Consider the following 14,374-nt stretch of genomic DNA (forward strand, 5'->3'; position numbering starts at 1 on the left):
ACCGAAATTCGGGATGGCTTTACCACAGGTTGATTTGGAACTGGACAAAGATGTCAAGGTGGATCAAGTTAATGTAAAGTCACCAGGATTAAAAGTTGAAGCCAAAGTTCCAGAATTTGCCACAGATATTGATGTCAAAGTGAAAGGTCCCAAGAGTGAAGTTCAAGTAAGTAGTCTGGAGGAATCTCCCTCTCAATTCAAATTCCCAACATTGAAATTACCGAAATTCGGGATAGCTTTACCACAGGTTGATTTGGAAATGGACAAAGATGTCAAGGTGGATCAAGTTAATGGAAAGTCACCAGGATTAAAAGTTGAAGCCAAAGTTCCAGAATTTGCCACAGATATTGATGTCAAAGTGAAAGGTCCCAAGAGTGAAGCTCAAGCAAGCAGTCTGGAGGAATCTCCTTCTCAATTCAAATTCCCAACATTGAAATTACCGAAATTCGGGATGGCTTTACCACAGGTTGATTTGGAAATGGACAAAGATGTCAAGGTGGATCAAGTGAATGTCAAGTCACCAGGATTAAAAGTTGAAGCCAAAATTCCAGAACTTGCCACAGATATTGATGTCAAACTGAAAGGTCCCAAGAGTGAAGCTCAAGCAAGCAGTCTTGAGGAATCTCCTTCTCAATTCAAATTCCCAACATTGAAATTACCGAAATTCGGGATAGCTTTACCACAGGTTGATTTGGAAATGGACAAAGATGTCAAGGTGGATCAAGTTAATGTAAAGTCACCAGGATTAAAAGTTGAAGCCAAAGTTCCAGAATTTGCCACAGATATTGATGTCAAAGTGAAAGGTCCCAAGAGTGAAGCTCCAGCAAGCAGTCTTGAGGAATCTCCCTCTCAATTCAAATTCCCAACATTAAAATTACCGAAATTCGGGATGGCTTTACCACAGGTTGATTTGGAACTGGACAAAGATGTCAAGGTGGATCAAGTTAATGTAAAGTCACCAGGATTAAAAGTTGAAGCCAAAGTTCCAGAATTTGCCACAGATATTGATGTCAAAGTGAAAAGTCCCAAGAGTGAAGCTCCAGCAAGCAGTCTTGAGGAATCTCCCTCTCAATTCAAATTCCCAACATTAAAATTACCGAAATTCGGGATGGCTTTACCACAGGTCGATTTGGAAATGGGCAAACATGTCAAGGTAGACGTAGCGGGTCTAAAATCACCAGAAGTAAAGGTTGAGGCTGAAATTCCTGAGCCTGCCACAGACATTGATGTCACAGTGAAGAAGTCTAGATTCTCATTTCCCAAATTCTCATTAACCAAGCAAAGCAGCAAAGAGTCTGAGGTTGATATCGGTCTCCCAGATATTGATGTTTCAATTCCAGAAGGGAAAATGCAAATCACTTCACCTAAAGTCGAGTTTCAACCACCAGAGGTGGATGTCAATATAGATGGCCCAGAGAGCAAATTCAAAATGCCAAAGTTTGGCATCTCCATGCCAAAAATGAAAGGACCCGATATTGATTTCAACTTGTCAAAGAAAGAGGGCGACATCAAACTACCAGAACCAGAAGTTGAACTCCCGGATGTTGATGTTCAACTACCATCAGTTCAAGTAGATATTGAAGCTCGACCAGGGAGTGTTGAAGGATCGCCCTCCAAGTTCAAATTGCCAACAATCAAGTTACCCAAATTAGGTGTTGCCTTGCCACAGGTCAGTGTTGGAGTGCCAGATATGGACACAGACATCAAGGTCGATGGAACGGGTCTAAAATCACCAGAAGTCAAGGTTGAGGCTGAAATTCCTGAGCCTGCCACAGATATTGATGTCAAAGTGAAGAAGTCTAAATTCTCATTTCCCAAATTCTCACTAACCAAGCAAAGCAGCAAAGAGTCTGAGGTTGATATCGGTCTCCCAGATGTTGATGTTTCAATTCCAGAAGGGAAAATGCAAATGACTTCACCTAAAGTCGAGTTTCAACCACCAGAGGTGGATCTCAATATAGATGGCCCAGAGAGAAAGTTTAAAATGCCAAAGTTTGGCATCTCCGTGCCAAAAATGAAAGGACCCGACATTGATTTCAGCTTGTCAAAGAAGGAGGGAGACATCAAACTTCCACAAACTGAAGTTGACCTCCCGGAAGTTGACCTCCCGGAAGTTGACGTTAAACTACCATCAGTTCAAGTAGATATTGAAGCTCCGAAAATTGAAGCTCGACCAGGGAGTGTTGAAGGATCGCCATCCAAATTCAAATTGCCAACAATCAAGTTACCCAAATTAGGTGTTGCCTTACCACAGGTCAATGTTGGAGTGCCTGATATGGAAACAGATATCAAGGTAGACGGAGCGGGTCTAAAATCACCAGAGGTCAAGGTTGAGGCTGAAATTCCTGAGCCTGCCAAAGATATTGATGTCACAGTGAAGAAGTCTAGATTCTCATTTCCCAAATTCTCACTAACCAAGCAAAGCAGCAAAGAGTCTGAGGTTGATATCGGTCTTCCAGATGTTGACGTTTCAATTCCAGATGGGAAAATGCAAATCACTTCACCTAAAGTCGAGTTTCAACCACCAGAGGTGGATGTCAATATAGATGGCCCTGAGAGCAAGTTCAAAATGCCAAAGTTTGGCATCTCCATGCCAAAAATGAAAGGACCCGATATTGATTTCAGCTTGTCAAAGAAAGAGGGCGACATCAAACTACCAGAACCTGAAGTTGAACTCCCGTATGTTGATGTTCAACTACCATCAGTTCAAGTAGATATTGAAGCTCGACCAGGGAGTGTTGAAGGATCACCATCCAAATTCAAATTGCCAACAATCAAGTTACCCAAATTAGGTGTTGCCTTGCCACAGGTCAATGTTGGAGTGCCTGATATGGAAACAGACATTAAGGTGGACGGAGCGGGTCTAAAATCACCAGAAGTCAAGGTTGAGGCTGAAATTCCTGAGCCTGCCACAGATATTGATGTCACAGTGAAGAAGTCTAGATTCTCATTCCCCAAATTCTCACTAACCAAGCAAAGCAGCAAAGAGTCTGAGGTTGATATCGGTCTCCCAGATATTGATGTTTCAATTCCAGAAGGGAAAATGCAAATTACTTCACCTAAAGTCGAGTTTCAACCACCAGAAGTGGATGTCAATATTGACGGCCAAGAGAGCAAATTTAAAATGCCAAAGTTTGGCATCTCCATGCCAAAAATGAAAGGACCCGACATTGATTTCAGCTTGTCAAGGAAAGAGGGAGAGATCAAACTACCAGAAACTGAAGTAGAACTCCCGGATGTTGACGTTAACCTACCATCAGTTCAAGTAGATATTGAAGCTCCGAAAATTGAAGCTCGACCAGGCAGTGTTGAAGGATCGCCATCCAAATTCAAATTGCCAACAATCAAATTACCCAAATTAGGTGTTGCCTTACCACAGGTCAGTGTTGGAGTGCCTGATATGGACACAGACATCAAGGTGGACGGAGCAGGTCTAAAATCACCAGACGTCACGGTTGAGGCTGACATTCCTGAGCCTGCCACAGATATTGATGTTACAGTGAAGAAGTCTAGATTCTCATTTCCCAAATTCTCATTAACCAAGCAAAGCAGCAAAGAATCTGAGGTTGATATCGGTCTTCCAGATGTTGACGTTTCAATTCCAGAAGGGAAAATGCAAATCACTTCACCTAAAGTCGAGTTTCAACCACCAGAGGTGGATGTCAATGTAGCTGGCCAGGAGAGCAAGTTTAAAATGCCAACATTTGGCATCTCCATGCCAAAAATGAAAGGACCCGACATTGATTTCAGCTTGTCAAAGAAGGAGGGAGACATCAAACTTCGACAAAATGAAGTAGAACTCCCGGAAGTTGACGTTAACCTACCATCAGTTAGAGTAGATATTGAAGCTCCGAAAATTGAAGCTCAACCAGGGAGTGTTGAAGGATCGCCATCCAAATTCAAATTGCCAACAATCAAGTTACCCAAATTAGGTGTTGCCTTACCACAGGTCAATGTTGGAGTGCCTGATATGGAAACAGATATCAAGGTAGACGGAGCGGGTCTAAAATCACCAGAGGTCAAGGTTGAGGCTGAAATTCCTGAGCCTGCCAAAGATATTGATGTCACAGTGAAGAAGTCTAGATTCTCATTTCCCAAATTCTCACTAACCAAGCAAAGCAGCAAAGAGTCTGAGGTTGATATCGGTCTTCCAGATGTTGACGTTTCAATTCCAGAAGGGAAAATGCAAATCACTTCACCTAAAGTCGAGTTTCAACCACCAGAGGTGGATGTCAATGTAGCTGGCCAGGAGAGCAAGTTTAAAATGCCAACATTTGGCATCTCCATGCCAAAAATGAAAGGACCCGACATTGATTTCAGCTTGTCAAAGAAGGAGGGAGACATCAAACTTCGACAAAATGAAGTAGAACTCCCGGAAGTTGACGTTAACCTACCATCAGTTAGAGTAGATATTGAAGCTCCGAAAATTGAAGCTCAACCAGGGAGTGTTGAAGGATCGCCATCCAAGTTCAAATTGCCAACAATCAAGTTACCCAAATTTGGTGTTGCCTTGCCACAGGTCAGTGTTGGAGTGCCAGATATGGATACAGATATCAAGGTAGACGGAGCGGTTCTAAAATCACCAGAGGTCAAGGTTGAGGCTGAAATTCCTGAGCCTGCCACAGACATTGATGTCACAGTGAAGAAGTCTAGATTCTCATTTCCCAAATTCTCATTAACCAAGCAAAGCAGCAAAGAGTCTGAGGTTGATATCGGTCTTCCAGATGTTGACGTTTCAATTCCAGAAGGGAAAATGCAAATCACTTCACCTAAAGTCGAGTTTCAACCACCAGAGGTGAATGTCAATATAGATGGCCCTGAGAGCAAGTTCAAAATGCCAAAGTTTGGCATCTCCATGCCAAAAATGAAAGGACCCGACATTGATTTCAGCTCGTCAAGGAAAGAGGGAGAGATCAAACTACCAGAAACTGAAGTAGAACTCCCGGATGTTGATGTTAAACTACAATCAGTTCAAGTAGATATTGAAGCTCCGAAAATTGAAGCTCGACCAGGGAGTGTTGAAGGATCACCATCCAAGTTCAAATTGCCAACAATCAAGTTACCCAAATTTGGAGTTGCCTTACCACAGGTCAGTGTTGAAGTGCCTGATATGGACAGAGACTTCAAGGTGGACGGAGCAGGTCTAAAATCACCAGAAGTAAAGGTTGAGGCTGAAATTCCTGAGCCTGCCACAGATATTGATGTGACAGTGAAGAAGTCTAGATTCTCATTTCCCAAATTCTCACTAACCAAGCAAAGCAGCAAAGAGTCTGAGGTAGATATCGGTCTCCCAGATGTTGACGTTTCAATTCCAGAAGGGAAAATGCAAATCACTTCACCTAAAGTTGAGTTTCAACCACCACAGGTGGATGTCAATATAGATGGCCCTGAGAGCAAGTTCAAAATGCCAAAGTTTGGCATCTCCATGCCAAAAATGAAAGGACCCGATATTGATTTCAGCTTGTCAAAGAAAGAGGGCGACATCAAACTACCAGAACCTGAAGTTGAACTCCCGGATGTTGATGTTCAACTACCATCAGTTCAAGTAGATATTGAAGCTCGACCAGGGAGTGTTGAAGGATCGCCATCCAAATTCAAATTGCCAACAATAAAGTTACCCAAATTAGGTGTTGCCTTACCACAGGTCAGTGTTGGAGTGCCTGATATGGACACAGACATCAAGGTGGACGGAGCGGGTCTAAAATCACCAGAAGTCAAGGTTGAGGCTGAAATTCCTGAGCCTGCCACAGATATTGATGTCACGGTGAAGAAGTCTAGATTCTCATTTCCCAAATTCTCATTAACCAAGCAAAGCAGCAAAGAGTCTGAGGTTGATATCGGTCTTCCAGGTGTTGACGTTTCAATTCCAGAAGGGAAAATGCAAATCACTTCACCTAAAGTTGAGTTTCAACCACCAGAGGTGGATGTCAATGTAGATGGCCCTGAGAGCAAGTTCAAAATGCCAAAGTTTGGCATCTCCATGCCAAAAATGAAAGGACCCGATATTGATTTCAGCTTGTCAAAGAAAGAGAGCGACATCAAACTACCAGAACCTGAAGTTGAACTCCCGGATGTTGATGTTCAACTACCATCAGTTCAAGTAGATATTGAAGCTCGACCAGGGAGTGTTGAAGGATCGCCATCCAAATTCAAATTGCCAACAATAAAGTTACCCAAATTAGGTGTTGCCTTACCACAGGTCAGTGTTGGAGTGCCTGATATGGACACAGACATCAAGGTAGACGGAGCGGGTCTAAAATCACCAGAGGTCAAGGTTGAGGCTGAAATTCCTGAGCCTGCCAAAGATATTAATGTCACAGTGAAGAAGTCTAGATTCTCATTTCCCAAATTCTCATTAACCAAGCAAAGCAGCAAAGAGTCTGAGGTTGATATCGGTCTTCCAGATGTTGACGGTTCAATTCCAGAAGGGAAAATGCAAATCACTTCACCTAAAGTTGAGTTTCAACCACCAGAAGTGGATGTCAATATCGACGGCCAAGAGAGCAAATTTAAAATGCCAAAGTTTGGCATCTCCATGCCAAAAATGAAAGGACCCGACATTGATTTCAGCTTGTCAAGGAAAGAGGGAGAGATCAAACTACCAGAAACTGAAGTAGAACTCCCGGATGTTGATGTTAAACTAACATCAGTTCAAGTAGATATTGAAGCTCCGAAAATTGAAGCTCGACCAGGGAGTGTTGAAGGATCGCCATCCAAATTCAAATTGCCAACAATCAAGTTACCCAAATTAGGTGTTGCCTTACCACAGGTCAGTGTTGAAGTGCCTGATATGGACAGAGACATCAAGGTCGACGGAACAGGTCTAAAATCACCAGAAGTCAAGGTTGAGGCTGACATTCCTGAGCCTGCCACAGATATTGATGTCAAAGTGAAGAAGTCTAGATTCTCATTTCCTAAATTCTCATTAACCAAGCAAAGCAGCAAAGAATCTGAAGTTGATATCGGTCTCCCAGATGTTGATGTTTCAATTCCAGAAGGGAAAATGCAAATGACTTCACCTAAAGTCGAGTTTCAACCACCAGAGGTGGATCTCAATATAGATGGCCCAGAGAGAAAGTTTAAAATGCCAAAGTTTGGCATCTCCGTGCCAAAAATGAAAGGACCCGACATTGATTTCAGCTTGTCAAATAAGGAGGGAGACATCAAACTTCCACAAACTGAAGTTGAACTCCCGGAAGTTGACGTTAACCTACCATCAGTTCAAGTAGATATTGAAGCTCCGAAAATTGAAGCTCGACCAGGCAGTGTTGAAGGATCGCCATCCAAATTCAAATTGCCAACAATCAAATTACCCAAATTAGGTGTTGCCTTACCACAGGTCAGTGTTGGAGTGCCTGATATGGACATAGACATCAAGGTGGACGGAGCAGGTCTAAAATCACCAGAAGTCACGGTTGAGGCTGACATTCCTGAGCCTGCCACAGATATTGATGTTACAGTGAAGAAGTCTAGATTCTCATTTCCCAAATTCTCATTAACCAAGCAAAGCAGCAAAGAATCTGAGGTTGATATCGGTCTTCCAGATGTTGACGTTTCAATTCCAGAAGGGAAAATGCAAATCACTTCACCTAAAGTCGAGTTTCAACCACCAGAGGTGGATGTCAATGTAGCTGGCCAGGAGAGCAAGTTTAAAATGCCAACATTTGGCATCTCCATGCCAAAAATGAAAGGACCCGACATTGATTTCAGCTTGTCAAAGAAGGAGGGAGACATCAAACTTCGACAAAATGAAGTAGAACTCCCGGAAGTTGACGTTAACCTACCATCAGTTAGAGTAGATATTGAAGCTCCGAAAATTGAAGCTCAACCAGGGAGTGTTGAAGGATCGCCATCCAAGTTCAAATTGCCAACAATCAAGTTACCCAAATTTGGTGTTGCCTTGCCACAGGTCAGTGTTGGAGTGCCAGATATGGACACAGACATCAAGGTAGACGGAGCGGTTCTAAAATCACCAGAGGTCAAGGTTGAGGCTGAAATTCCTGAGCCTGCCACAGACATTGATGTCACAGTGAAGAAGTCTAGATTCTCATTTCCCAAATTCTCATTAACCAAGCAAAGCAGCAAAGAGTCTGAGGTTGATATCGGTCTTCCAGATGTTGACGTTTCAATTCCAGAAGGGAAAATGCAAATGACTTCACCTAAAGTCGAGTTTCAACCACCAGTGGTGAATGTCAATATAGATGGCCCTGAGAGCAAGTTCAAAATGCCAAAGTTTGGCATCTCCATGCCAAAAATGAAAGGAACCGACATTGATGTCAGCTTGTCAAGGAAAGAGGGAGAGATCAAACTACCAGAAACTGAAGTAGAACTCCCGGATGTTGATGTTAAACAGCCATCAGTTCAAGTAGATATTGACGCTCCAAAGATTGAAGCTCGACCAGGCAGTGTTGAAGGATCGCCATCCAAATTCAAACTGCCAACAATCAAATTACCCAAACTAGGAGTTGCCTTACCTCAGGTCAATGTTGAAGTACCTGTTATGGACGCAGACATCAAGGTAGACGGAGCAGGTCTAAAATCACCAGAAGTCAAGGTTGAGGCTGAAATTCCCGACCCTGCCACAGAGCTTGATGTCAAAGTGAAAAAGTCTAGCTTCTCATTTCCCAAATTCTCATTCACTAAGCAAAGCAGCAAAGAATCGGAAGTTGAGATCGGTCTCCCAGATGTTGATGTTTCAATTCCCGAAGGGAAAATGCAAATCATTTCACCTAAAGTGGAGTTTCAACAACCAAAACTGGACGTCAATGCACATGGTGACCTTAAACTCCCCGATTCCAAAATAACACTACCATCTGCTGAAGATGAAATCGAAGTTACAAAGATTGAAGGTCCAAAAAGTCGTGTTGAAGGTTCTCCAACAAAATTCAAATTACCACCATTCAATTTACCAACATTTGGAGGTTCCCCATCAAGGGTTGGTGTTGAAGTGCCTTATGTGGACAAAGACACTGAAAGTGATGCCATAAAGCCGGAGATATCTGAAGAGGAAGCAAATCAGGTCCTTTCAACAACCAGCATTGACATTGAAGGACAGTCAGTGGAAGTGACAACTCAAGGAGATGAACTTCAAGGATCAGGAATCAAAGTGAAACCAGTCCCAGATGTTGACGCTGAGATCAAGCTGCCGGATGTTGAAGGTAAACAATTGGAAGGTACCGTTTCAGTCCCACAAGCACCGAAAGTTGAGGGTGACGTCAGGTTGAGCAAAGGGACAGGCAATGTCGACGTGAGTCCTGTTTCTCCGAGCAAATTCAAATTGCCATCCTTCAAAATGCCAAGACTGGCATTTTCACGAAACAAACCAGAGGGACAAAGTGTGTCACCTGACACAGAATATAAAGACAGTCGACCGGAGATGAAAGCTGAACTGAGTGGAGATGGAAAATCACCGCAAGCCACTTCTGCATCATTTGGGGTTGTCCTTGAAAATCTTGATGTTGAATTTGAGCTGCCAAAATCAGAAAAGGGGGAAGGACACCCAGAAACCCCAAAGGAAGAAATGGAAAGGAAGGACAAACAGACCAAGCAAGAAGCTACCAAAAGTCCGGAGCGGACGGGATGGTTTAGGTTTCCAACATTTGGGCTCTCCTCACCTTCAGAACCTGCCAAAACGCCCATCAAAAATGACGAGAAGGATAAAAAGAGCCCATTTGGGGAACGTGAAGAAGACATGAGCCCGACTTGTTCTGCGAGGTCATCAGACATTTACGCTGACATCAGCTCAACAGCGACAAGCGAGTATCTCAGTTTGCACTCATCTTCTCCAACCAAAGTGACAGTCAAATACTCCAATCAGAACTTACCGCCAGATCTTGGAGAGATGAACATCCTGACTTCCACTGCCATGTCCGAGCTGATCACAATCGAGCCAAACTTACCTGAGAAGATCACTATCCTGTCATCTGAGGTCTTGTCTTCCTCTGAGGAGACTCTCCGATTGGCGTCAGAGAAAATACATGTCGTTACATCCAAGGTACAAGCAGACCCTGAATCACACCGCGCCAAACCTCTGCCCACGGTTCAGTCGACAGGCGAGACCGGTCAGATGTCGTCATCGTGGACAGTGGAGAGTTCTCAAAGCAGCAGGAGGACGGTATCACAGAAACGAATCGTCCGTGAAACGTCGCGCGAAAGCACAGAAACCTTCGTGATTACCAAACAGATCACCAAAACGTTCGAACCCAGTGAGTTCTTCTCCAACGACGAGACGGCTTCATCCATTCAGCGTCTCCGAGAATCGGTACACTCGGAGAAAATGCGATTTTTTGACGGTGCTGAGAAGTGAGGTGCTAGCTCATCGATGTTTAATCGAGGACAGGTCGTAATTAAACCTCTGGCTGCATGTTGCCAAATGAAAAATGAAAAGAAAGATGAACAAACATTCTTGGCAGAGGAAAAAAATGCAATGAAATTGTTAATAAGCTAGCTAGGTGTCTCATGACAGGGCTTCCGTAAATATGCTTACATGTGGTCCAGAAAATGTTTACTTGTAGCATTTGTGCTCTAAAATCAAAAGGGTCTGAAGGATCAGGCTATAGCAAAATGAATGTTTACGATAGTTGTCATTTAAAAGAACTTGTGTGTGTGCGTGTGTGTGTGCGTGTGTGTGTGTGAGAATGTAACCGCTGAGGTGTTCTTGTTAATGCAGTAAGGAAAGACTCGCTAAGAAATGTAACAATTCCGACAAAAAAAGTGTACTACTGTAACTATATTTTTATTAATATTTCTGCTTGAACCTAATTTGCTACAGTCCATGCATACATATAAATATATTATATATACACGCACACACTTACATGCATACATAATAGTTGTGTGTGTGTGTGTGTATATATATATATATATATATATATATATATATATATATGCGTGATGTGTGTGTGCTCGTGTGTATCTGCAGCGCATTCTCAGCCTGTGTGAATAATAATAAATCTGTCAGTGTAAATAGCTTTTACTGACCTGTGGACTATTCCACATGCTTCAATTCCAATGTTTGCAATATGAAGATGAATAAATACATATTATTAGTCACAGCAAGTCTGAAGAGTTCATCTCTTACCACACATTGATGACGGGAGGTCAGAGCTTCAAGTGAGTTCTTCCACACCAAAGTCACATGGCTTTGAGCACAGGAAACAGAAAAGTTAGATACGTTGCACGCATACCTGAAAGGGGACTATTAGCATTTTTTAAGTTTGTGTACAAATCGCGGTGTGTCTCTCTTGCCTGCCCACGAATTAAGTGCGACATTAAACAACCAAGTAAAAATGTGTCATAACATTGAATACACAAAGCACAGATCAATTCCAAATATACTTAGATGAAGTGATAAAGTATTTGTACTTCGTTACTTCCCACCGCAAGGCCTTTGTGCCGCCGTTATCTCCCTTATTCTGTTCCAATCCTTCTGTTGTTCTCATACAGTCTGTGGATCCTGCACTTCCACTCTAGAGGGAGACACAGCTCACCTAAAAGGTTTGACGGAGCCTCGCGGTGGCTCCGAAGATGAAATAGATGGCAACAAAAGGTGAATTTGAAGAGTTTTTACTTTTTTTTTTAGCAATGCATTTTCCCAACGCTGTTTCCCTAACCAAGACGCTAACCAAGCTAGCTAACGTCGACGCAACGTTCTAATGAGAACAAATTAGACCACTTATTAATTTTATTTCGAACATAGGTCGGATTCTTTATGCGTGATCCAGTTCAAATTCGGGGGAGATTTTCGGGTACATTTACCTGACAAACAATTCGGCGGACGCCGCTGATTTCAAGCCGTCGAAAGCATGGAGTCTCGCGCCTGAACATGTGCCGCGTTCACGTGTGCCTCGAAAAGGGCACTATGATCAACTTCGCACCTGCCATATCGGGTAATAATTTGCCGATTTAAAGATTTAATTACACTCTATCCGCTATTCAAAACGAGAATATTGGGAGGGGTCGTGGGGGGAAGCTTGAATGAGCGATGGCCCAGTGGATGTATGTGGTGTCAATGACGCCTTGGATTGGAAGTAGCTGTTTTTCCGACTGCCTTTGGAGTGGCCGTGGCGCTCCCAACTGCGCATGCGTCCAACACTTTTGCTGGGCAACTTGACCGGGGAGCCTCTGCCGCCTATCGCCCACAACAGTCCGCATCTTCACCAGCATCCGCATTACCATCAGCATCCGCATCAGCAGCAGGCAGCAGCACTGTGATGAGGAGCTTCTTAATCTAGACCAAGAGACAGGTATGGAGCTGTTTATTGAAAACAAACAAACCAACACTTTGGTCCATATTCTATATTTGAATAACGCAACGTCAATATGCAAGACGAGATTGTTGAAACTTTCCCATTGGAGATGTTGGGCATCTGACACAGTTGATGTTGCGTGTATAACAAGTGTGGGTGTTTCTTTTGAAGGCGACCCACTCTACATTCGGTTCAGAGTGTCAGTCAGCAAACGGGCTACCTGTTGTGAACAAGCTCAATTATTCACCATCTATCACACACAGCGTGAACATTTATGTGCGGCAGTAACAAAAAAGGGAACAGGAAATGACATGAAAATACCACAAAGCTGCTTGCTGCGTGTGGACAGGAAATATATTTGGACATCCTTTAACTGTTATTCACAACTTATTCGAGGGATTCTTGGTCTTTAATATCCATTGATCTCCATGGATGCGTTCGCTTGTGTTTGAGCTCCACATTCAAATCAAGTGTAAAAGTGCTTTTTCTTTTGTCTCCGCGAGAAGAGATTTCATGACATTTTAAGCATAAAACGCGGGAAAAAAATGCAAATCGCAAGCCGTACGTGCGCCACTGACTGTACCATTAAAAGTATGTATTTAATCATGTTTAACAGTATAAATTGTTTCTTTTTTGGAAAGAGCAAAATTATTATCTTGTCTGCTGCTTAGGAAACAAACGACAGGCAACGCATGATTACTTTGAACAGTCTCATTTATTATAAAAACACCAGTGGCTTGAATAATTGACATTACGACTCCAATCTTTTCTTTTTTTTGGGGGGGGGGGGAGAGTTCCACAGTAGTAATTTGTGTTCTTTTTAGGAAACTTCAGCATCAGTAGTTTGTCTGAAGTGCAACCTTTTGTGTAGAATGCTAGCATGTTGGACTTCTACAAGACACTAAAACTCTGTCAATTTCTTCTTTCGCCATTCATCAGTTCACATATATGCCATCTTGGTTTTTTTTCCACCTTATCAATAGACAATTTTTTCTGTGATCAGTTTTTGTGCTCAGCCCAACGTAACGAGGCACATTTTGCGCCACTTATTGAAATCTTGGTCTTGTTGTTGTTCTCTTCAAATCATTGACAGTGTTTTGTTTTGTCGGATGTCGGATGAAGCTGCTTTGTTTTTGCGGCGGGGCAATGAGAAGGAGAAGCAACGACAGTTTTGGGCACAGCAAGGTGTCCTCCGGGGATTGACGCCACACACGGGTGCTCCCCAAATCAGCTGTGGGCCTCGCGCGCTCAAGCAAAGTGCTCCACTCACTCGACTCATCACAGGAATCTCATCCTTCGCTGCCCATGGCAACAGCAGCTGCCGGTCCGCCGCTGATGGATTGGATGAAAAGTGACATAACTTGCGAAGGCAGTTGAAAGGAGGCCGGATGGTACATTCGGCCGGGGGGGTTGCAAGGGGGGGCAGGTGTGTCTGCGAGGCGTGGGGGGTAGTTTCTTCAAACGCTAAAATCACAACCATATGCAATTGCCATTCTCTTTTTTTTTAGGATGTATAATTTTATCTTTCATGAAATCAAATTGCAGCACCAAAAAATGTCAACTTGTTCAACTCACCAATATTTTTATTTGAATAATAAGATAATCTGTTGTTATTTATCGTAATGATACTGATCATTGAATGCAACAATAACACATATTTGCTAAAGGGATTTGTATTTCATTTATTGGTGCTGCGCAAAATGGTTTCATAGCTTCAACAATAATAACAATATATTATTGTTATTTTCCTATTCATAAATCAGCCAATTATTTAAAAGAATAATCAAAATGTAAAAGTGTCAATATTGCCCGTTTTACATTTTACATACAGATGGTTATTTCAATCATAAAATAGCATTCCATGCTCATTTTTATTTGAACTCATTCACTCCCAAAGACGTTTTTAAACGTCTTTTCAGACTTGGTCTAGAATTGGCAAGTACTGAATGAGTTTTAATAATAATTACTTCAGCGCAATAACTTTACAAATAAAAAATACGAATGTAAAACGGATCATGTTGATGTTTGTCTGTTTTTTGTAAAACTGTTCATTCGAATAGTAAAATAGTACACGCTCATTTTTTAATCGATACATTTGATGAAGATGTAAATGCTTGATGGGTCAG

At 42.5% G+C, this 14,374-nt stretch overlaps 1 protein-coding gene across 50 annotated transcripts in view; it reads left to right on the forward strand.

Annotated features, from left to right (window-relative positions):
- LOC127615260 (protein AHNAK2-like) overlaps nucleotides 1-11,058 on the forward strand; it is a 21,414-nt gene extending 10,356 nt beyond the window's left edge. For 3 of the 50 annotated variants that reach the window (XM_052086924.1, XM_052086930.1, XM_052086941.1), the window contains 5 exons: nucleotides 1,124-1,212; nucleotides 3,844-3,949; nucleotides 5,090-5,830; nucleotides 6,386-7,322; nucleotides 8,463-11,058. In XM_052086924.1, the coding sequence (XP_051942884.1) occupies nucleotides 1,124-1,212; nucleotides 3,844-3,949; nucleotides 5,090-5,830; nucleotides 6,386-7,322; nucleotides 8,463-10,306 (3,717 nt within the window). In that variant the 3' untranslated portion in view covers nucleotides 10,307-11,058. Of the gene's footprint in view, nucleotides 1-365; nucleotides 573-1,123; nucleotides 1,946-2,237; nucleotides 2,330-2,440; nucleotides 2,793-2,848; nucleotides 3,449-3,565; nucleotides 3,656-3,843; nucleotides 3,950-3,988; nucleotides 4,226-4,413; nucleotides 4,503-4,558; nucleotides 5,850-6,182; nucleotides 6,252-6,385; nucleotides 7,323-8,462 lie in introns of those variants that run through there. The other 47 variants (XM_052086928.1, XM_052086935.1, XM_052086929.1 and 44 more) reach the window with 45 other exon arrangements.
- Nucleotides 11,059-14,374: the final 3,316 nt, after the last annotated feature.

This window comes from Hippocampus zosterae, chromosome 14 (assembly GCF_025434085.1).
Source record: "Hippocampus zosterae strain Florida chromosome 14, ASM2543408v3, whole genome shotgun sequence".
In the NCBI taxonomy this organism is placed as follows: domain Eukaryota; kingdom Metazoa; phylum Chordata; class Actinopteri; order Syngnathiformes; family Syngnathidae; genus Hippocampus; species Hippocampus zosterae.